Source organism: Camelus ferus, chromosome 22 (assembly GCF_009834535.1).
Source record: "Camelus ferus isolate YT-003-E chromosome 22, BCGSAC_Cfer_1.0, whole genome shotgun sequence".
Lineage (NCBI taxonomy): Eukaryota > Metazoa > Chordata > Mammalia > Artiodactyla > Camelidae > Camelus > Camelus ferus.
This window is the reverse complement of record NC_045717.1, coordinates 24,140,068-24,164,388: the sequence shown is the minus strand read 5'-3', so window position 1 is coordinate 24,164,388 and position 24,321 is coordinate 24,140,068. Positions and strand designations below refer to the sequence as shown.

General features: G+C 51.4%; 1 protein-coding gene across 3 annotated transcripts; it reads right to left on the bottom strand.

The window, feature by feature from the left end:
• Positions 1 to 70: 70 nt before the first annotated feature.
• Positions 71 to 21,576, bottom strand: PLIN3 (perilipin 3). Of its 3 annotated transcripts, none has more exons than XM_032465853.1 (8): positions 21,486 to 21,576; positions 19,009 to 19,090; positions 15,185 to 15,383; positions 14,906 to 14,988; positions 10,749 to 11,046; positions 5,352 to 5,551; positions 3,615 to 3,740; positions 71 to 894 (listed from the first exon to the last, which is right to left on the bottom strand). In XM_032465853.1, exons 2-8 carry the CDS (start codon positions 19,072 to 19,074, stop codon positions 451 to 453), a joined length of 1,416 nt encoding a protein of 471 aa, XP_032321744.1. In that variant the 5' UTR covers positions 19,075 to 19,090; positions 21,486 to 21,576; the 3' UTR covers positions 71 to 450. The 3 variants fall into 3 exon arrangements, with proteins under 3 accessions (XP_032321744.1, XP_032321747.1, XP_032321746.1); XM_032465856.1 differs by having other exon boundaries at positions 71 to 891; XM_032465855.1 differs by having other exon boundaries at positions 21,460 to 21,516.
• Between the last annotated feature and the right edge of the window lie 2,745 nt (positions 21,577 to 24,321).

The following is a 24,321-nucleotide window of genomic DNA, read 5'->3' as shown; positions in this document are numbered from 1 at the left end:
ACACAAAAATGAACGCCCCCCTCCAACACACACACGCACACACGTGCACACATACACACACGGCCTACACTTAGCTGCAGGTAAAATTTATTAAGGCAACACTGGAGCTCCGGGCACCTACGGCTCGCAGGCCTCAGCCCCGTTCTGCTCGAGAATGAATGTCAGCTCCCCACCCCAGCCCGGAGTCCAAGCCCCTTAGCTAAAGGCTGATATGCAGGGGCCTGGGTGTAGAAAAGGGAGCGAGATGTAAGAACTATATTTCTGGTTTTTAAGGAGGAAAACACGTATTTTGGAATTTTCTAGAATTTTTTTTTTCCCTGGAAACTTCTCCCCACCAACTGATGTGAGGTTCAGAACTTGCTTCCTCCAAGCTCAGAGAGGGTGAGGGACTGGTTGGTTCTGAGGACCTCACCCTCCCAAGGTGGCAGCTGAGATGAATGGCAGGAACATTTAGGAATCTGGTTCCAAGCAAGGCTCGGGGGTAGGGGGCTCAGTGCTGCCTGCCGGCCTTTCTGGGAGGACGGAGCCCCCCGAGCTCTTCTCCTGTCTCTCCTCCTTCTCTTCTGGGCCCTTCTCCACAACTCCGGGGGCAAAGGGCCCCACCAGCCACATGATGGGTGTGTTCTGGGCCACATACTCCACCATGTGGTCCAGGGCCTCTCGGGCCCTGGCCACCTGCTCGCGGCTCTGTGTCAGGACGCTGCTGGACAGGTCCTGGAAGGAGTGGACACTGGAGAAGGTGGCTTGGAGCTCCTCCACTTGGCGGCGAGCCTGCAGTGCCTGGTCCTTCACGTGAGTGGGCAGCCCCTGGAGGCTGGAGCCCAGTGAGGCACAGGTGGTCTGCAGCTGCTGGGCGACGTCACAGAACATGGTGAGCGTCTGGGACTCGACCTGCTAAGAAGGGAATGGGGTGGGAGATGATCAGGACCCTTTGCCTTGGGGTAAGTGGACCCAAAGCTTGGGAGAAGCTGTCAGGCACGGCAGTTCAGAATACCGACTCCTTCAAATCGTGTTGAGATAATCACCACTCAAACTAAAAAACAGCAGGGAGGGTGTAACTCAGTGGGAAAGCATGTGCTTAGCATGCATGAGGTCCTGGGTTCAATCCCAGTACATCCATTAAAAAAAAAACAAGCAAAAAATAAAGTTGAAAAACAAGCACACACATTTTCCCCAGGAAAACAGCCAATAAGCATGTGAAAAGGTCTTCAGCTCCTTCACTCATTAGGGCACAGGGAGACACACCTCACCCCCACTGGGGCAGCTGAAGTCGAAAGGACAGATACTGGCAGGTGTTGGCGAGGACAGGGGGAAGCTGGAACCCTTGTATGTGGCCGGTGGCGCAGTCACTTTGGAAGACAGGCTGGCGGTCCCTCGAAGTGCTCAACTGTAGCTACACTATGACCGAGCAAGTCCGCTTCCAGGGGCCGGCCCAAGAGAAATGAAAGCACACGCCACGCAGAGACTCGTACATAAATGCTCAAAGCGGCGTTATTCACAGGAGCCCAAAGTGGAAACAGCCCGCATACCCGTCAGCTGGCCAATGGATGCACACAATGCGACCCAGCCACACATCAGAATATTCCTCAGCCATAAAATGGAGAGAAGCCCTGACACTCACCAGCACATGGAAGGACCCTGAGAACACAGTGCTCAGGGAGAGAAGCAGACAAAAAAGGACACACAGCGTGTGACTCCATGGGTGTGAGACGTCCAGAACAGGCCAGTCCTCAGGGACACAGAGTGGATCTGTGGTTGCCAGGGAGCGGAGGAGGGTGGGAATGGGGCGTGGCTGCTAATAGGGACACCATCTCCTTCTGGGGTGACAAGAATTTTCTGAACGAATTGTGGCAATGGTTGCACAACCCATGAATATACTAAAAAACACTCAATTGTACACTTTTTTATATATTTATTTTTCTTGGGGGGGGAGGTAATTAGGTTTATTTATTTAGTGGAGGTACTGAGAATTGAACCCTAATGAACTTTAGTCAATTGTGAATATGTGAATTATATCTCAATAAAAATTTTTAAAAAATTTTTAACGGAGGTACTGGGAATTGAGCCCAGGACCTCGTGCATGAGGTCTACCACTGAGTGATACACCCACCCCTGTCAAAAATTTTAAAAGTACAAAATACTGAATTATATTTCAATAAGACTGTTTCAAAAAGTTTTTTAAAAATGAGAAGGTCTGGAAGAACTTTCTAGGCAGAAGTTGTAAACAGTAGGGGAGACTGCAATTTAGATCAAAGATCAGGTCCTTGAAAATTTCCCCAGCCAGGGAGGAGACTGGAGCGGCCTGGGATGTAAGACTTTGCCCTGAGCTCCGGCAGCTGAGGGCTCTGGACTTGAACCTGCCAGGGAAGGGCCAGTGAGAATCTCGCTCTTCCGGCTGCTGTGGTTCAGCAGCGGGCGGTGGCAGGGGGAGGGGACGGTTTTACGCAGTTTGGGTCTGAATGTTGAACAGTTTTGCATTTCTAGAGATTTTCATGGTATCTTTATGAATATCATTTTTGTAGCACTTACAACATGCCTTATATATCAGCTCATGTGTGTGTTTAAAATAACTCACATACCAGGAAACTCACCCTTTTAACTGTACAATTCAGCAATTTAGTATATTCACAAGGTTGGGCAACCACCGTCTCTAATTCTAGAACATCCCACCACCCCAGGAGAAACCCTTCCCAGGAGCAGCCCCTCCCACCCCTCTCCCAGCTCCCCACAACTGCTGCCCACTGTCTGTGTCTGCACTGGCCTGTTCTGGACGCCTCACATCCGCGGACTCACATGCTGCGCGTCCTTCAGTGTCTGCTTCTCCCTGAGCACCGTGCCCTCAGGGTCCGGCCCCGTTGTCCTGAGAGTCAGTTTCTCTCTCACGGCTGAGTCATGTTCCCATGTGTGGAGGGACACATTTGTTTATCCATCATCTACGGATGGACATTTGGGTCGTTTCCACTTTGTGGCTGTTGTGAAGCATGCTGTGAACGTGTATGTAAATTTAGTTCTTTTCACCTTAAAAACCCTGCAGAAGGTCCTGCAGCGCACTCACAGATGGGGAAACCGAGGCCCAGAGAGGTTAAGCTGAGAAGCTGCAGTGCTGGGACAGTCCTAAGACCGAGGCACTGCCATTTAGAATGAGGTGTCAGAATTGTTTATGGCACTGATTCAGTGAAAGCTGAGATGAGACAGCACAGGCGGCAAAAGTCAGGGCATGTACAGGAGGCCAACGCTTGGAAAAGCCTGGAGGGACCAGGGAACGTTAGTGAGAAGCTGTCACTAGAAGCCAGGTGGGGGAATGTGAAGGATGTGATGGGTGCCGAGATGGGGGAGAGAAGGAGTCAAGACTCAAGTAAATGGGGCACGGCTTAGAATTTAGCAGGTCGAGACATATCCCTATCAAGCACCTCCTGGCTCAGAAGCAACACCCAGACTCAAGAGTGGAACTCCAGGAGGGCTTCCTGGAGGAGGTGTCATCGGGTCCTGAAGGCAGTTAATGGGAGGTGAAGCTGGGGAAAGTGTTCGAGGCAGGTAGGTCCATGGAGCAGAGATGCACAGAGGGGAGTCAGGGCCCCAAGCACCCTATGCCGCCCTCTTCTCCCTGCAGGTACCTCCGGCTTGGCTGGGTTTTCCTCTGCGCCCTGGAGTCGCTTCTGGTTCCAGCTGAGCCACATCTGGTGTAGTTTCTCCTGACCCTCCACCAGCTTCTGATCAACTCCCTGCTTGACGGTTTCCATCTGCAGCAGAGAGAGCAGTGAGAGAGGGTGAGTGCCTCGCAGCTTGACCAAAGTCAGCAGAGCCCCTGGGAATCCACAGGGATCGTGGGAGAGGCAGGATTTCAGAGGGAGCCTGGGGGCCTCCGTTCATCTGAGATGGGGAGGGGAGGGGGGCTGTTGCTCTCACACAGGGTTACCGTGGGCTGTGGGCGTCTGGGTCACCCGCATGCTCGTGCCCCGTGGTGCTGGCAAAGAAGAACTCGCCCAGATTCTCCGCAGCTCCTCCCATCTTGTCTGCTTCTCACCCCCTGCAGTGGGCCTGGCCCCCTGGCTGCCTTTGCAATGGAACGCGAGCAGGTGGAGCGCCAGCAGAGGCTGAGAAAGCACTTGCAATGGAATATTCCTCAGCCTCCAGAAGGAAGGAAATTCTGACACTCGCTACAGCATGGATGGACCCTGAAGGCAGGATGCTCAGTGAGAGAACCAGACACCCAAGGACAAATACTGAGTCCACTCACAGGAGGTCCCAGAGGAGTCAAACCCACAGACACGGCAAGTAGACAGTGGGGGCAGGGGCTGGGGAGTCAGTGTTCAATGTGGACAGAGTTGCAGTTTGGGAAGGTGAGAAAGTTCTGGAGATGACGGTGGGGACGGCTGCACAACAGCGTGAATGTGCTTAACGCCACTGAGCTGTGCGGCTGAATTTGGTTAAAATGGGCAATTTTGTTATGTGTATTTTGCCACAATTAAAAATATTAAAAAAAAAAAAAGAGGAGACAGTAAGTACTTAGTAGAAGTTAAGCAGAGAGGAAATAAATTAGGCATTTAGCTCTTTAGAGAACTGAAAAATTAAAAACCTCAGCGGGCAGGATTTGATTGCTAAGAGGCAGGAGGGCATCCTGGGAGAGGATGGAAACGTCCACACCTTGACTGCAGCAGGGGTCAACATGTGTAAAACTCCTCAACCGTACACCTTTTAAGGGGATGATTTTTACTATATGTAAACTATACCTCAATAGCAGTGACTTTAAGTAAGTATAGGAAGAGTGCTGATGCGTTCTCGCTGTGCCTGGGTCCCCTGGACCACAGCCCTGGTGGGGCTGGGGGAGCCTGAGCTAGCCTGACTGAGGAGGAGCCACATCACGGGGCTCAGCCTCCAGCCGACCTGTCCCGGGCTGAACTGCATCCCCTCCAAACCCACGTGTTGGAGCCCTAACCCCCAGGACCTCAGGATGTGACTGCATTTGGAGGTGGTGTCTTTACAGAGGTCATTAAGTTAAAATGAGGTCATGAGGGTGGGCCCTAATCCTGCATGTCTGGTGTCCTTATAAAAAGGGGAGATTAGGCCACAGACACACACGGAGGGACGACCACTTGAGGACACGGGGAGAAGACGGCCATCTGCACTCCAGGGAGAGAGGCCTCCAAATGAACCAGCCCTGTGACACCCCAATCTCGGACTCCCGGCCTCCAGAACCGCGAAGCAATAAACGTGTGTTGTCTGAGCTGCCGTCCGTGGGAGCCCGCCCAGGCAGACGTGCGGAGTGGTGAGGGCTGAGGCGCCAGTCTTGGGAGGGGTTGGCGAGCGTGCCTGCTGCCGGCCGGGGCCCCCGGGTCCCCCGCAGGCCTCACCAGGCTGAGCGCCTGTGACAGCTGTAGCAGGGCCTCCTGAGCCCTCTGCCTGGTGTGCTGAAGTTTGCCCAGAGAGTGAGCGTAGGCCCGCTGGCGCAGCCTCTCCGACAGGGAGCCCAGACGCACGAAGTAGCTCTGCTCCTGCCGCTGCCGGGACACCGAGGCGATGTCGAAGCCGTCCAGGGACGTAGCGAGGCGGGCTGCGGGGGGGCGGAAAGGCAGACGCACCATGAGGGCCGAGGTTATGATCAGGTCTGCCGCTCGCAAGTGGGAGAGGATTCCCTTTCTTGGTTTTCCCCATCTGCGAAATGGGTATGATGGGAAACGAATGTCCCAGGATCAAGAGACTGTAGACTTAGAGGGTCAGCAAACTCCAGCCCTCAGGCCACGTCTGCCCGCCTCCGGTTTTGTACGACCATGAATACAACCACACATATTCATTATAAGCTGTCTATGGCTGCTTTCAAACTACAACAGTGCAGTAAGTGGCCTCTTGGTCTGCAGAGATAAAAGTATACATTATCTGGTCCTTTACAGAAAAAAAACTGACTGATCCTGTATTAGAGCCCAGCAGATATTAACAGCAGTCACTCTTTCACAACGTCCTAGGTCTTTCACATGCATTCTTGTGAAATATTAACAACTCTATTCGAGAGGCACTGTTTTTACAGATGGGGCAACTGGGGCTCAGAGAGGTCAAGTGACTTGCCGAAAGTCACACAGCTGGGAAGCCACAAGTCAGGATCTGAAGCCTGGCCCCACGTTCTTAATCATGATACTTGATGGGAGAAGCCTGAGCCACAGAAGAACCATCTTCACAGCATTTAGAAAAGTCAGGACTATCTAGTCCAGAAATGCTCATAAAGTTACAAGACAACAGGACAGAAATCCACCTCTCTCGATAATTCGACTTGATCTTACCCTGCTCTCTTTAGACTTTAATATAGCAGTGATTTAAGTCTGAGCTTTGTAAGTAACCTGATCTGGGTTTGAATCCAGTCCCACTAGTTTGCCGACTTTCTAATGCCCTATGGCAGGGGCTGCAAATTATAGCCTCTGGGTCAAATGTCACCAGCCTTTATAAATAAAGTTTTATTGACACACAATCACACCCATGGGTTCGCCTATTGCCTAGGCTTTTGTGTTACAACGGGAGAGTTGCGTAGCTGTGACAGAGTCTGCATGGCCCCAAAAGCCAAAATTATTTATGGCCTGGCCTGTGTTGGAAAATGTTTACAACCCCCTGGTCCATGCAGAAATGACTTTGCCGGTAAGCCTCAGTTTCCCCTTATGTCCAACCACCGGAGTCAGAACTGCCTGAAAGGTGAAATTTGGATTACCCTATGCTCAAAAAGGCACACAAATGAATGAACATTGAGCTACTTTTAGTATCTACTTATGGTTTGTATCTGGTAAGTGACAATGTTTCCTGCTAAAAGAATCTGGGAATGGGGATTAAAAGAAGAATATCAAATAAGCAGAACAGGGCGTAGCAACACATAACCAAGATAACGCGAGGAAAGCGCTCTGGTCAGGCGGGAACAGCGGGCTGTGCTGGTGACTGAGTGAGCTTGCCTCTTCGGCCACATAAATAAGCCTCTCCTTTGGACTGGGCACTGCTCCAGAAATGAAAGATGGTAGAAAAATCAAGCAACAAAATCCCACAGCCTGCCCTTAACCCCTTGCTCAGTCAAGGTAAACATTCCATCAGAGGAATTCTGTTGTTTCTATAACCAGTATGAAATTCTGGAAGAATATACACTAATCCAGGGATTAATAAACTTTTTTTTTGTATGGGGCCAGCTCAGTCAACATTTTCAGCTTTGCAGGCTGGACTGTGCTTCAGTTAGTCAACTCTGCCCATGTGGTGCAGAAGCAGCCTTAGAATAAATGCAAATGAATGGGCATGGCTGTGTGCCAATAAAACTTTATTTACAAAAGCAGTCGGTGGGCTGGATGTGGCCCGGAAGTCATCTCACACAGTCACCTGGGGAAGAGGAGGTTACGGAAGAATTTCATGATGGCATTTAAAAAGACTGAACAAACTATATTCAACACCTTATAATAGCCTATAACGAAAAGGAACATGAGAAGGAATATATGTATGTATACCTGAATCGCTACGCTGTGCTCCAGAAACTAACACAACATTGTAAACCAACTATACTTCAATCAAAGAAGCCTTAACTCCAAAAAAATAATTAAACTGAAAATTAAAAACATAAAAACCTGAACAAAATACCAAACACTGGGGACATTAAGAGGCAGTAAAATTAAAATTGGCATTTTGAGGGAGGAGGGTATAGCTCAGCAATAGAGTGCATGCTTAGCACCCCCAGCACCTCCATTTAAAAAAAAAGAGTATGCTTCTGAAAAAAAAAAAAATAAAGCAGCATTTTGAGAAAAACAGACTCTTCCCCAGTCTCCCACTAAAGGCAGGTTTGCAGAGACTAATTCAAAATCTGGCAACATTTTGAACTGACCCTGAGGTCCAGAACTTCTCCACAGCTTCCGGGAGCCCCGGCGCTCTGCCCTTGGAAGTGAAAGCAGCTTTGTTATTTAGGCCGAGGAGGTCTGGCAGAGCCCGGGCATGTCTGAGCAAGCCGGCAGGGCCCCTGGAGGGGGCGGCGCCCTTGGCACAGGAGAGGACCCGGAGAGGGGGTGGGGAGCAGGGCTGTTCTCCTGGCCTGAGCCACAAGCAGCATCCTAGCTCTAACTCGGTGCTACAAGAGCTCATGTCCTTGCCCACAGGCCACCCCAGTACCCCGAGCACCAGTGTGCAGTGACTTCACCCTTAGTGGATGGACACAAAGGAAAAGCGCAGAAAATCAAAGCTGGTCGGACAGATCTGTCCTCCGCAGTGTCTCCCAGCAAACCCTGCCTCTTCTACTTTCAGGTGCCAAGACCCACAGCCGAGTCTTACTCGGTCTGAGCACTATGAGGAGTCAGTAGGCCCTGAACTTGGGGTCCAGGATGGAAGACATCAGCCAGGGCCCTTCGCTCAAGAAGTGCAGGGTCAAGTTTTGAAAACTCGAACAAGTGACATGCTACACTCAAGACACATGCCAAGGGACTTAAGATCACCCGCCTGGAACATCGCCCCGCCTGGAACAGCTAGTTTCTCCAGAAAGCAAGGGAACACTGCTTTCTGCCGAGGATTCCCAGGGAGAATCATGAGGGCTCAGAGCCAACTCAAAGGGGGTTCCAAGCAATCGAAAATGATGGGACAAATGAAGTGTCAATAAAACAAGTACCTCGGATAGGAAGATACGGTGTTAATACATGGGTTCAAACCTATAGCATAAAAACTCGCTGTCCTCCGGTGGAGGGTACTGTTGACTACGTGATGCCAAATAAAGGGGAGGAAGTTGGCCACTTGTCCTGCTTTTCCTCTGTAAACTGGACCTTGGGGGAATCAAAACTGCAACACAGAACTTCGTCCAAAGAAGTTTCCAGCTGACACAGAGAGAAGTGCTACAACCGAGGACAGCGACACCTTGCAGTCCCAGTGGGTAGAGATTGGAGATAATGATTAGGAGCCGCCCACCCATTAGGGAACCACGTGATTCCATGTCTACGAAGTTCTGGAACAGGCAAAGCAGTGGTTCTCACCTGAGGGTGATCCTGCCTCAAGGGGACACTGGGTTATGTCTGGGGATGTCTGTGATTGTCACGTTGGGGGGGTCCTGGCATCCAGTGGGTGGGGGCCAGGGAGGCTGCTCCACACCCCACAGTGCCCAGGACGGCCCCCCCAACAGAGGACGACCCGATCCCGATGACCACAATGGCACATTTGGGAAACCCTGATCTACTCTGTCTTCAACTCTTTCCAGTTGTTGCAAATGTTTGGCAACTCATTCAAACAAAGCTCTGGCCAAAGCTGGAGCCGAGAGACTGCTCCCTCTGAATGCAGGTGGGGTCCAGTTACACGTGGCCTCACCAGCCCTCGCTCCCTTGCTGCTGTGGGCGCTGGAGTCTGCAACGCTGGCACGGCTGGAAGTTCCCGGCACGCCCAGCTCTAGGTGGGGCCAAGACCAACCGCAAGAGCCAGGGGCATGAGACCATGACTAGGACTGGCTGCTTGATCTCAGCAGTTTCATCCCCAGTTTATCTATTTCCCGTCATTCCTGCCACCACCTGGTCCAGCACCATTACCACTCACCTGGACTAGAATAGTCATCTGAACCCTGACTCTGGCTCCCACCCCTGCACCCCAGCCTGTCCTCCCTGCAGCAGCCACCAGAGGGCGCCTGTGAGCATCCAAGTCAGGCCCCGCCCTCCTCTGCCCACAGCCCTCCAGGGCTCCCACCCATTAGGGGGTAAAAGCCCTCATCTCCCCTGAGGCCCCCAAGGCCCTGCACAACCTGACCTGTCCCCTCCCTGCCCTCTCCTTCTCCCTCTCTCACTGCTCCAGACACAAGGGCTTCCTCACTGTTCCTCCCACACACCAGGCATGGTCCTGCCATCCTGCCCCTGGGTCTGTTTTCCACGCATCTCTGCCCTGACATCTGCACAGATGGTCCCCTCCCTCTGTACACGTCTGGCAAACGTCACCTCCTCAGAAACCTCTCCTTTAACCTGACTTCTGTATACTTTAGACTGCAGGTTCCATGAGGGCAGAACTTTGTTCACTGATGTATCTCTAGGATCTAGGAAGTGGGCTTGGCATACAGTTGGTGCTCAAGAAACACCTGAACAAATAGATGCCGGTGGGGGAGGGGGGAATCAACAGAGAAGTGGTTGAATGATTTTATCTGGGGATTTGAGCACCTGCTGAGTGCCAGGCCCCATTCCAGACATGGGACACAGCTTCTGCTTTGTGGAATTAATGACCAGTGCCAAAGAGAAAAGACAGAGCCGAGCCGGCAGGCGAGGGGCTCATGACACAATATGAACGAGTGACCGTGCAATTTTAGAGGCCTTATAGGGAGATGGCACTGGAGTACAGAGCTGGAGGTGGAAGGGAACAAGCCATCTGCGTGTTAAGGGAATAGAGTTCCTGGTAGAGAGAACAGCCAGTGCAAAGGCCCTGGGGTGGGAACACTGTCCAGGATCAGCAAAGAGGCCGAGTGTGCCTGGAGCAGAATGAATGAGGAGAGGTGGGCAAGTATAAGAGGGCCTCATGGAGGAATTGGGCATTTACCAGAGGGAGGTGGGGAGGTGGGGGCTCTGGAGGGCTGTGGGTAGAGGCAGGGCCTGACCTGAGTGCTCACAGGTTCCCTCTGGTGGCTGCTGCAGGGAGAACAAACACCGGGAACCAGGGCAGAGGAAGTGAGCCCTGGGTGGCTCAGACGGGGAGGGTGACGTTGGATGGGGAGAGGTGGCCGGGACGAGACCATGTGATGAGAGGGACCCCTTGTCGAGAGGTCTGGGGAGGGGCCCCAGGCCCACCCTTACCGAGCTCAGCATCCGTCATGGGCAGGTGGTTGTCCACCCACTCCTCCGACTTGCCCAGCACCGTGTCCACCCCACTCAGCACCATCTGGCCCACGCGGGACCCCATGACTGAGTGGACGCCGCTGGTCACCACGGACTTGGTCATGTCCACACCGCTCTGCACAGCACCCCGGGTCACATCCACTGCCTCTGTCACTCGGGAAGCCACTGTGTCCTTGGCACTGGACACCGTGTTGGACACAGCCTCTCGGGCCCCCGACACCTTAGATGACATGAGCTCCTTGGTGTCCGCCAGGACCTACAAGAAAGGCCAGCATCAGCATCTCTGTCCTCCCTTCGCACCTGGGCGCCCACCCTGCACCCTAACCCCTGCTGGGCCAGAGGGAGCAGTTCCAGCTCCTGGGTGACCCTGAAGGGTGGGGACAGTTAAGATCCCGTGATCTGGAGCTGGACGGCCTGGTAAGAGTCCTTGGCTTGATATGACCCAGCTGTGTGGTCTCAGGCAAGTCATTCTACCTCTCTGTCTCCATTTCTTCCTCCCGTGGTGTTATGGGCTGAACTGTGTTGAAGCCCTAACCTCCAGGACCTCAGAATGTGACTGTACTCGGCGATGAGATCTTTACAGCAGTAGTTAAGGTAAAAGGAGGCCATTAGAGTGGGTCCTAATCCAGTCTGACTGGTGTCTTTATAAGAAGAGGAGATCAAGACACAGACACGCACAGAGGGGAGACCACATGAGGACGGAGGGAGAAGACGGCCGTCTGCAAGCCAAGGAGAGAGGCCTCGGGAGAAACTAGCCCTGCCAACACCTTGATCTTGAACTTCCAGCCTCTACGATTGGAAGAAAATTAATGTCTGTTGTTTAAACCCCCAGCCCTCCCCCAGCTGTGGCACTTCGTTACGCAGCCCTAAGTGGCTAAGACACAACGGTGGGAACAGTGCCCGGCTCAGCCATGGGATCAGCACAACAGCAGAAACGACAGACATCCGTGGAAAGGACCACTCCAGTCCCGCGCTGGGGGGGTAATCCTATTTGGATCACTGTGCTAAGTCCCTCAGGACATTGCTTCTCATCTGGGATGGTTCTGCCCCCACCCAGGGGACGCTGGGCAGCATCTGGGGACATCTGTGGTCCCCACAGCTGGGAGGCTTCTGGCATCACCTGGGCAGGGAGCCAGGGAGGCTGCTCCACACCTCACAGCACCCAGGACGGCCCTGCAGAGGATGACCTGATGCCAGCGTCAGTGGTGCCGAGTGGGAGGGACCCTGCTTTAGAATGGGACGCTCAGCTACACTAAAGGAGAGACTTTAGGCACGTGCCCAAATAACCAAACATTTTCTTTATTAACTGCCAATTTAACACAGTAAACCTTAAACTCCCCGCAGCAAACGGGTGACATGCCCAAAACATCAGTGCATTCTGTGGATTCCTGAAGCTCCTATTAAAACGTTAAGAGCCAACACTCAAAAAAAAAAAAAAAAAAAGAGCCAGCACTCAGTATGAACCAGTCAGCGTTCTGAGCCCTCAGGTGATGCCCCTTCAGCAAACCTCCAAGACACGTACTCATTCCACAGAAGAGACATCAAGGCTGAGCAGCTTGTCTGAGGGCTGTCCAGGTGCTAAGGGGCAGAACCTGGACTTTAACCTGATATTTTGATTCTAGAGCTTTTCACCTTAACTAGTCAATAAGACAGTCAGGAAATCAGTAACTTTTTCCAGGAAGAGCAAATATTTTCAGCTTTGCAGGCCACAGGGTCTCTGTCGCAACTACCGAACCCCGGCAGTGTAGAGCAAAAGCAGTCATGGACGATGTGTTAACCACTGGGTGCGGCTGGGTGCCAATAAAACTTTATTTACAAAAACAGGGGGCGGGGCCAGATTTGCCCACCTCTGGAATCGCTTTTCATTGTATCCTTGGAGAGGCAGCTCCAGCACACAGCGGGTACTCATTGATCAACGCCTAGGGTTCTAAGTCTTTCAATAGATCTCTACGCCTAGAGTATGCTGGAAAGTTAAAAATCACGCTGGTTTCTGGTCCTACTCTTCTAAGCTGGCACCTGTCTCAACACCTTGACCCTCCTACTCACGGGAATTAGTCTCTTTTGGGGGAAAAAGGCGTGACTGTCAGGTGTGAACACCAGCACAAAGCTCACTGAGCACAATGTGTGCTCACACTGGCCTGGGTTCAGGTCTCAGCTCTGACAACACGCTGTCCCACAGAACCAGGGAAAGCTACCTCTTCCCGGAGGGGGACCTCCTAGGGCCCACATCAAGACAGCCTCCCACACAGCCAAGAGCTCAGAGTGGCTGCCCTGCTGGACACCCTTGTAGAACACCACCCTGAGCTCAGCCCTTCTATAAATGGAAGGAATGCTGGCCAGCTGAGGCCCCAGCAGGACAGGAGGAGAGCGCGAGTATCCAGCCCTGAGGAGGTGGCTCCTGGGCCATCCTTCTGTGGACGTGGCAGTTTTCACCTCCCGTCATGCTCAGCTTATTAACAGCCTCTCGGCTAAGACGGGTTCAAGTCCTGTTCCAAAGCTCCCTAGCTCTGTCCTTTTCCGTATAAACTGGACGGGTGTGCCCCCAGGGGGACATGATGAATAGCAGTCCTTGGCCAACAGGAGGTGCTCAATAGCTAGCAGGTGAATAAGCTGCTTGACAAAACAGGTGGTCTCAGCAAAGAGCCGCAGGGACCTGGATGAGTGGCTGGCCGCACCCAGTCTCCCCACCAGGAAACACCTATTTCTGGTGGGAGAATTCCCACGATGAACAGGTATGCCTGAGCATGGCTCTTCTGTCCCACCAGGCAAAAATGGAGAGAGCACGTGAGCATTTAATAAGCATGTACTATGTGCCAGGCTGGATGAGGGGCTCTGGACAGAGCAGCAAAGCAGACAGCCTGTGCCCTCGCCCCAGCTGGGGAGGCAAATAGGCAATTAGATTCCACGCTGTCTGAAGTGTTTTTTAAATGCTAAAGCAACTCATGAATAATGCTGCAATGAGCATGCAGGTACAGCAGCCAAAAGGTGGAAATGACCCACGGGTCCATTGATGGAAGTGTGGATAAACAAATCACGCTTCCCCCAGAAATTCTGACACCTGCTACAAGATGGATGAACACTGAGGACATGATGCTCAGAGAAATAAGCCAGACACAGGACAGATACTGTCTGATTCCACTCAGGAGGTCCCGAGAGGAGTCAAATCCACAGAGACAGAAAGTAAGATGGTAGGGGCTAGTGGTTGGTGGGAAGGAGGTAAAGGGTGTGGGGTTTCTCTCTGGGGAGATGAAAATGTTCTAAAATGGATGGTGATGGCTACACCATCTGAATGTACCAAAACCACTGGATTGTACACTTTAAATGGGCAAATTGTACAGGACATGAGTCATAGCTCAGTGAAGCTGTTAAACCAAAAGGCTGCAGCAGCGCCCCAGGACCATGCCGACTAAGATGGGAGCCACAAGCTGCATGTAGCTATTTCAACTTAAAACAATTAAAATTGGCTATTTAAAATTTAAAATGATGAAAATGAGTCACTAAGTTCCTCAGCCTCACTAGCCACATTCTGAGGGCCCAGCAACCACATACAGCTGTTGGTTTCTGTACTGGACGAGGCAGAGAAAGAACATGTACAAAGTTCTGGTCCACAAAGCAGGAACAGCACGTGCAAAGACCCTGGGGCAGCACTGAGATGGGTGTGGTCACTGTATTTGTCTCCCCAGCTGGCCGCCCCAGAATGAAAGTTCCAGGAGGGCAGGGACTCAGTTTCCACCACTGTGTCTGGTACATGTGGGCACTGATGTTACTGAACAAGAGGATGGAGGCCCTGGCGGCTGGAATGGAGCAAGTGAGGTGGGCAGGAAGGGCAGGGAGGTAGTGGGGCCAGACCAGGTAGGGCTACGTCGGCCATGAGAAGGGCTTTGGCTTTTGTTCCGTGCAAGGTGGAAGACACCAGGGGGTCTGGGGTACACCCTGTTAGTATTTAGAATGTTTCTCCAGCTGCCTGTTGGGGGTGAGGGGGACAGACAGAGGAGGGGTCAGCGAGGAAGTTGTCACACTTGTCTGCTCTGGTTAAGGTGAGACTCCATACCCAGGTAGGCCCCGTCTCAGCTGAGCAACGCCCCCTCCCCACCCGCATGACAGAGGTCAGTCACCTTCTCCGGCGGCTGCTGCAGGATGGGCAGATTCTCCTCCAGCTTGTCCAGCCCCCTGTGGGCGTATTCGTTGGCGGATGTGACTACAGGAGTAGGTGGGTAGGGGTGGGGGCAAAAGAGACAGTTGATGGTTACCGCGCATGCGCATCCCCGGAGGCAGAGAAGTTCGGGGGCTTGGGGGAGGGGCCAGAGGTGGGCAGGTCCCGCCCCCGCCCCGCCCCGCGCCCTGTCACTGAACAGCCAGGAGGGGAGGGTCCGCGCTCTGCCGGCTTCACTCACGCTGGGGCTCCAGCTTGGACAGGATGGGCTGGGCCCCGCTGACCGCCGCCGCCGTGAGGGTCTTCACGCCCTTCTCCGCCGCATCACAGACGGTCTTGACGTGCGGGTAGCTCTCCTTGGTGGACGCGTAGGCGGCGGACACCATGTGGCAGGTGGAGCTGATGAGGGGCATGCTGGCCACGCGGTCCACCACGCTGGGCTACGGGGAGGCGCGGCTCAGGCCGGGGAAACGGCTCGGTTCTCCACCTCGCTCTGCACCCACGCGGTGGAACCAGCCAGGAACTCGGGGTTCCGCCATGCACTTCCTTTCTCTCCGCCCTGCAGCTCATTTGTCTGAACGCGCACTTGGTGCCGACCGTCTGCCAGGTGGCGACAGGACACAAGAGCCCCACTGTCTTGGAGCTCAGGGTCTAAAACTCAGATCAGCAAACTATGGCCCTGAGGCCAAGTCCCGCCCACCACCTGTTTTTTGTTGTTGTTTTTTTTTTAATTCTTGTCTGGTTTCTTCCTAACGACATTGTTGCAATCTAGTTCGCACATCATAAAATTTCACCATTTTAAAATGCACGATCCAGAGGTTTTGAGTGTATTCACAAGGTTGTGCAACCCTCATCACTGACTAATTCCGGAACTTTGTCATCACTCCAAACTCCGACCCTATTAACAGCCACTCCTCATTCTCCACTCCTTCCTGCCTCTGGCAACCACTAATCTCTGTTTCTGTGGATCTGCCTGTTCTGGAAGTTTCACATAAATGGAATCACACACCAAGGGGCTTTTTGTGTCTGGCCTCTTTCACTGAGTAATGTTTTCAAGGTTCATTCATGTAGTAGCATGGGTCAGTGCTACATTCTTTTTTTTTTTTTTAATTGTGGAAAAAAACACATAAAATGTACCATTTAAACCAATTTTAAGTGCACAGCTCAGTGGCATTAAGTACCATTCACCCTGTTGTGTAACCATCCCACCATCCATCTCCAGGCCTTTCTCATCTCTCCAAACCGAAACTCTGTCCCCATGAAACACTGACTCCCCATCCCCCCCCCAGCCCCTGGCCCCCACCTTCTACTTTCTACCTCTTGGATTTGACTCCTCTAGGGACCTTCTATAGGTGGGATTACACAGTATTTGCCTGGCTTCTCAGAACAAATCTGCAAGGTTCATCAATGTTGCATCGCATGTCACTACTGCATTCTTCTACGTGGCTGAATGATATCCCATTGCTAGCTGGTTTTGTAAATAAAAGTTTTGTTGGCACTCGGCCACAGCCATTCCTTTACGTACTGAATATGGCAGCTCTTACCCTACAAGAGCAGAACTGAGTAGTCGCGATACCTCTTCTGAGCCTCAGTTTCCCCATCCATAAAATGGGAATTCATTCCTGTCCTGAAGGAATTGCCAAGATGACCCGTGTGAAAATGAAATCAGAAGACAACTCTCACAGTATTATTTCAATTTTACAGAAGGGTAAACTGAGGCATGGAAAGGCTAAGTAAGTAAGTCACCCAAGGTCACAAAACCAGCCACTGGTGAAGCTGGACTTTGGATTCAGGCAGTCCTCCTCCAGGGTTTATCCAGGAGGTCTCTTCAGAAGCCAATCCCGAATTTACCACCCAATTCAGCAATTCTGTTCCTAGGGAATCTACCCTAGACACAGGAAAACACAGGTCCACATAAAACTGCTACATAAATGTTCATAGCAGCCTTATTCATAATGGCCAAGAAGTGGAAACCACAACCCAAATGTCCATTAACTGCTGAGTGGATAAAGAAAATGTGGAATAAGGCATGTTTTTAAAAATATATCACCTCAAAAAAAAAAATCACCTCCAAATGGCTGATAGGTACAAGAAAAGATTCTCAACATCATAATCATTAGAGAAATGTAAGTCAAAATTACAAAGAGATACGACCTCACACCCCACAATGGCTGGAATGGCTACTATCAAATAAACAGAAATTAGCAAGTGATGGTGAGGATGTGGAGAAATTGGAACCCTTGCCCACTGTTGCTGAGAATGCAAAATGCTGTGGCTACTGTGGAAAACATTTTGGTTGATTCCTTAGAAAACTAAAAACAGAATGACCATTTGATCCAACAATTTCACTGCTGGGTATATAGACAAAAGAACTGAAAGCAGAATCTCAAAGAGATAGTTGTATTTCCAAGTTCAAAGCAGCATTATTCACAATAGCTAAAATGTGGAAGCAATCCCAAGTGTCCATCGACTGATAAATGAATAAACAAAATGTGGTTCATCCACACAATGGAATATGATTGAACCTTAAAAAGGAAGGAAATTCTGACACTCACTGCAACATGGATGAACCTTGAGAACGTGACGCTCAGTGTAATAAGCCAGACACGAGAGGACAAAGACTGTGTGATTCCACTTATGAGGTACGTAACACAGAAGGTTCTACATTCATAAACTGATTCTTATTCTACTTATATGAGATGTCCAGAATAGGTAAATCCACAGGCAGGAAGCAGATCAGTGGTTGCCAGGGACTGGGGGAAGAGGAGAACGAAGTGACTATTAACAGTTACGAAGTTTCCACTTGGGATGATGGAAAAGTTCTGGAATTAGGTAGTGATGATGGTAGTACACTGGGAATATACTTAATGCCACTGACCTGCACACTGCAAAATAGGTAAAATAGTGTATTTTTATGTGTATTTGACCCCAATTTTATAAAAGGAACGAAGCACTAACAAGCTACAACATAGATGAATCTCAAAAACATACAATCTTATGGTTACCGGGGAAAAGGGGTGGGAAGGGATAAATGTGGGAGTTCAAGATTTTGAAATATTAAATACTATATATAAAAAGAGATGAAAAACAAATTTCTTCTGTAGAGCACAGGGAACTATGTTCAATATCTTGTAATAACCCTTAATGAAAAAGAATATGTGTGTGCGTGTGTGTATATATACATATATATATGACTGGGACATTGTGCTGTACACCAAAAACTGACACATTGTAACTGACTATACTTCAGTTAAAAAACCAAAACAAAACAAAACATGCTCAGGCAGAGAAGCCAGACACAAAAGGGTTTCATATCATATGTTTCCATTTATATGAAATGTCCAAAATAGGCAAATCCAGAGAGACAGAACCTAGATGAGTGGTGGCCCAGGAGGAGCGGGAACAGGGAGTTGACTGTTAATGGGCCTGGGGTCTCTTTTGGGGCAGATGAAAAATGTCTTAACTGTGTGGTGGTGATAGCTATCTAACTTGGTAGTTAACTAAAATCATTGAGTAGTACCCTTCCTAGGGGTTAATTTTATGGTATGTGAATCATACCTTATTTTTAAAAAGTTGTTTATTTTTATTTGTTTCTCAGGGGGAAGGTAATTAAGTTTATTCATTTAATTATATTTTTAATGGAGTTGCTGGGGATTGAACCCAGGACCTTGTGCATGCTAAGCACATGTTCTACTACTGAGCTATACCCTCCCCCCCACAAAAAACGCTATTTATTAAAGGGACCTTCATTTAAATTGGGGAGAGGAGGTGGAAGAGAGACTGACTTCCTAGGAGGAGGACCTTAAGAGAACCTGCAGAGACAGGGAAGATGTGTCTGGGGGAGCTAGGCAGCTTCAGAGTGGTACTCCTGTTCTCCCAAGAGCCCTTGGCATCCCCAGTTCTCCTACCTCCATCTGCTAGTGGGGAGCCAGTTAGGGCTTGTACGATGGCTCTCTCCAGCCCACTCAGAAGGGTATTGCTCGAGCTTCCTGCGCTGCCAGCAGCTCGCTGCCGTGGCACCGCCACGAGGGAAGATGCATCCCACAGACCACAGACCTTCCTCACCTGCTGTACTGGTTCTTCTGCTGTCACCTGGGTGCTGGCGGCGGCTTCTGTCTCGTCAGTAGACATTTCTCAGACGCAGGAACTGTGAACAGAAGGACTAGTCAGGGCACAGCCTGCTCCCTCCAGGGGGAAGCCCGGATTTACACTGCCCTCTGACCACCTCGTCACCACCATCTCCTAAAGCCCTGCTCACAACCCTTAACACGCCTGTTCAGAGTGGGCGCTGGCTCAGCAGGGCAGAAGTCTGCTGGTCTGACAAGCTCCCAGGTGCGGCTGGTGCAGCCGGCCACCAAGCCACACCCAGACGGGCAAGGTCTGCACACAGCCCTCCAAGGACTCTGGGGGACACTTACTACGTGAACCCTCTGTGGACGGCAATTTGTCAATTACCACCGGGTTTCAAGAGGCATATTCCCTTTGACCCAGAAACCTCATTGCGGGGACAGCCCCACACCTGTACTGCCACGTGGACTGAGGTGTATGTACCTGTGTTAGCCACAAGAAGACACTGGAAACAACCTGGTTGCCCAGCAAAAAGGGACTAAAGAAAGTAAGAGTGGTAGCCCAGGGCGGTGGCAAAACAAAGAGTAGAAACTTACATGTAATTGACAAGGTTAAGATATTGTGAGGAGACAAAAGATGTGAGTGGGGTTAAAGTTTTTGCTTGTATTTGCACCGAATCTTTAAAGAGTTAACAGTGGCCACCTTTCAGGGAGGAAGAATGGGTAGCTGGGGCGGGCCTCAGACTTTTGAGCCAGGTAGATAACATTACCTGTTCCAAAAAAACAGTTAGGCTTAAAAAAAAAGTTAGACCATGCCTGACCACTTTGTAGACCAGTCAGGTCAGACTCAGGGATGTGGGAAGGGCGAAGGAGGCTCCCCAGTCGAATCTAATGGACACGTTTGCAGGCACCATGGCAGCCACAGGTGTGCTCCACTTTCCTGGCCAGGTGAGATGAGAGCATTTTCAGATTAGATTTCAGGAGTCCCAGCTCTAGCCATGCTGTGCTATGTTGGGCAACAAGCAACCTCTCAGCTGGCCTCACTCCTCTCATCTCTGTAAAATGGGGCTAAAGGTAGTGCCTGCCTTAAAGCTGGTTCCCCAGGCAATTCCAGGGTGAGCCTGTGGAGAACCCCTGACCTTGAGTCTGAGCGTTTCCTTCCAGACACAAGTTTTGCCATCCCCGCAAGTGGAATCTGGCAAACTGATGTTTTGAGGGCACCAGTTCTAGAGTTCAAACAGGGTTCTAATCTGGGCTTTGCAACTCCTTAGCTGTGGGGGTTTGGAAAGACAGTACCTCCTCTGGGAGTGTCGCTTGCCCCATCTATGGGGTGGGGATAACCATTCCCAGCTCAGAGACCCTATGGATTGGACGAGAGGCTGCACATATGTCACTTAGCTTGGTGCCTGAAACATAGTAGGTGCTCAATAAACAGATCCATTTCACACCACTCTGCCTGCCACATAGAAACAGTGGAGCCAGCCAGGAATGAGCCTCTGCTTGGTACAAAAGTTACCCAACTGGGAAGTGGGGCAAGGAGGCACACCTACCCCTGGTGATCATCACCTTACTCCTTTCTTTCTCTCACCTTCCCCGGGCAGCTTAGAGGTCCTCCCTCCCATCTCCTTTGGCCATCAATCCCTCTGGAACCAGCTTAACCAAGGGCGGCCATTGCGGATGTCAAACACCCCCAATACAGTCCTTGGGGTCAGCAACCTGCCTGGCCCTGGCCCCAGCTGTGAGAGCAAGAGTTGGTGGGTACTGGCTGGAGTCACGTAGCCGTGCAGCTGCAGGCAGGGCTGCTAAGATCCAACTTCCAAAATTCTCCAGGCCCAGGCAGTCATTTTTCAAAGGTCCCAAGGACACCTACAAGGGGTAGGCCTTCTCATCCGCCACTTTGTGCAATCCATTGACCACAAACCCCCAGTTAAAGGGGGGCGGGGTTTGCCCAAGACCTCATCAGGGTCAGCTGCTGGGCCAAAAGGAGAGCAAGGGTGAGGCCAAGCCCCAGGCGGTCAAACCATCTGAAGGGGAGGGGGCTTTGCTAGGCAGAGGGATTGCCGCTGGATGGGGTGGGTGGGGTGCCGCTCTGAAGACCGGGGAGGGCAGAGTTTCTGTGCGGAAAGGAACGGGCTGCGGCTTGCCTCCAAAGTGTGTTTGTAAAGCAAGAGAATGTGGTTTGGGACTGGAGACTTTGCCCCCGCCTTGATAATGCCACATCGAAGAAGCCCTTTCGTGTGCCCCCCACCGAAAATCCCAGATATTGAGAGGAGAGAGTTTTAAAGTCTGAGCCTTTTTCAGAAGTTGGAATTTTGGTGGGGGGAGGAGTGCTCAGCCCAGGTTGGAGACCCCCTCCCCTGGCCGCGGAGACAATCAGAGCCCGAGGGAAGGTCCTCCCCGCCCCTTCCTCCCTTGGGGCGCACCAGGACTCGGCGGCCCCTGCCCCCACCTCAATCCGGGGACCCCGCCTCTCACCGCAGTCAGCGAGACGTCCAGGGCGTGGCAGCCACTACTTGCAGGCCAGCTCCAAAACTGTCCTAACCCAGCGCAAAGAGGGCCTTTTATATTTGGGGGCGGGCACTTGAGAGTGACGGAGCGAAGGGCCAATCCGGTTGGGAGTCGCGCCAGGCCACGCCTCCTCTCCGGGCCCGGGAAGTTGGAGCCACAGGCGAAGTCCGCGAATGGCCGGTTTTGGCCGGCCGCGCGCGCCTTCCCAGCCATACACCCGGTGGGCGACCCCTGTACGACGCCGGATCCAACCAAGGGACGTCGCCTTCCCATCAGGGACCCTGTGAATTCGGCCCTGGGATGTGAGTGCAATCCTGGGGTCCCCCGCCCCCTCTTTCTCCAGTGGCCAAACCGAGGCTGTGAGAACTGAGATTCTTGCGTAATGCACCCAGCTTGTCAGGGGCCACGCACCCACCCACCCTGGGCACGAGAGTAATGGAGCCAAGCCCGACCCAGCATTATGAACAGCTTGCCCTGACCTGCATGGGGCCGCTTAATTCTCCCCATACTATGTGTCCCTTATCACCCCCATTTTACAGATTAGAAAAACTGAGGCCCAGGGACAGTGCAGGGGCTAACTCTTAGATCTCTGACCCCTGGATCAACTGCTTGTAGAAGGTGTGTCACTTGGATTTCCCTCCACCCACAATCATTTATTCTTTTGGTCTATAGACGAGGGTCTCAAACTTAGATGGCCTCAGGGGCCAGGCAGGAGGTAAATGCCTCTGCTAAAAAAGTGGCAGAATGCCCTGCCTAGAGGGAGCAGAGCCTTACCCTGGGGAGACCCCCCAGAGACTCACAGATTCATGGGGATTCCAGACTGTGGACGAAGTGTCCTGCCTCTTAGAAAACTTCTGGACCAAATAAAACACGATGGGGCCAGATCCAGTCCATCAGCTACCAGTTTGCCACCTCTGCTAAATTATGTAGGTTTGGGTGGGACTTCTGGATAGACTGTGTGATAGACCTTTCTGAGATTTGGGGAATGTTCTAGAATTCTGCGGCATCCAATATAGTGGCCACTGGTACCATTTGTCTGTTGCACACCAAGAAACCGAATACATATATTTAAGTAACCACATGCAGCTTGTCAGATTCCTGAGTGAGTCTGAGGCCCCAAAATGATTAAGGCAGATATATCAAATTATAACAGATAAAAAGTTTACATTTGCTGCAGGCCTTTTTTCCTACTCACTTGTTCTTTTTTCCTACTCATTCTTCATTCAACCGTTCTTACTGATCTGCTGTGCTGGGTGAGAGAAGCACAGGAGTGAGTAAAATAGATCTCAGCCTTGTGATGCTCACCACCCCGTGGGGGAATAGACAGTAAATGAGACAAGTGAAATGCAAACTGGATCAGGTAGTGGTCAGTGCTACCGAGAAAAACAAAGGGCTGGGACTGAGAATGTGGGGCCTGCCCTTTTTAATAGGGTGGTCAGGGGAGGCCTTTCAGAGTGCCATTTGATCACAGAAGTGAAGGAGGAGAGGTGGGAAGAGCATTCCTGATGATGGCAATAGCATGTGCAAAGGCCCTGAGGCTGGACCACACCTGGTGATTTGGAGATGCAGCCAAACCCATGTGTGACTGAAGCAGAGTGAGGAGAGGGAGAGAGCTAGAGAAGAACAGGTCCAGGATGTGTAGAGCTCAGAAAAGTTAAAGGACTTGTCAAAGGTCACAGAGCTGGGAAGTCACCCAGAGATATGCCTGGTAGACTTCAGCCTCCGAGTGGCCTTCAGTGCTGGGATATGACCAAAATATCCCTGGTCAAGGAGATGTAACTCAATTCTGAGTTGGAAAATAAAGTTCCGATTATTTTGTCCCACATCTTCTGAACCAAAGGAGAGCAGCCATCCTCACCTTCTTCCGTGGTGTGGGGATCAACCCCACCTCCAGTCCCTTGTGAGCACAGTCAAGGGCACATGTGTGGGTGGGGGAGGGGAAGGAAACATGGCCACACCATCGACCCTTAGCACTCCTTTCCAGCACCACTGCACCTTCCTCCTGGAAGCCTTCCTGCCTGCCTCCCCAGGCTCCCCCAGGCTTAGGTTGCCAGTTAAAATACAGGATGTCCAATTATATTTGCATTTCAAATCAACAACACATACACTGGGGAGGTATAAATATATTCTGGGCAATATTTGGGATGTATTTACACTAAACATTATTCATTGCTGATATGGAATTCAAATTGAGCTGAGCATCCTATTTATTTTTGCTAAACCTGACAACCCTACCCCCAAACCCTTGTCCCTTTCTTTGCCCCAGTGATGTCTTCATGAAAATTCTGTCACTTCCCTGCCTTGGCAGGGGGCAGGGGTGGAGTAGGGGATCCTTGAGGGTAGCAACTATCCAGGAGGCCTGGGGTGAGAGGTGAGAAATAGTTGCTGAATACATTATTCAGAGGCTTGATTTTGATTCTCCCCGTTTTCTCGTTGAGGAAGCAAAGGATTCAAGAGGAGATGTAATTTGCGTCAGACACACAGCCAGAAATGAGTGGTTGTGGGTTTTGGGCTCAAGGTCTGAGTTTCTGAGATCACTGGCTGCTCCCTCCTCCTCCTCCTCCTCCCCCTCCCCCTCCCCCTCTTCCCCTTCCTCCTCTTCCTCCTCTTTCTTCTCCTTCCCCTCCCTCTTCCCCTCCCCCTCTCAATCCCCTTCTAGTGGAAGGACTGAAAACTCAGATGGTTTCCACTGAAGCCTAGGAGATGGAGAGGCAGGCAAGCATTGTGCCACAAGGTGGCGCTGCTGCTCCCAGATTGGTATCCCGGTCAGTCGGCGGTCTGTCCACCCATCTACCGTTAATCA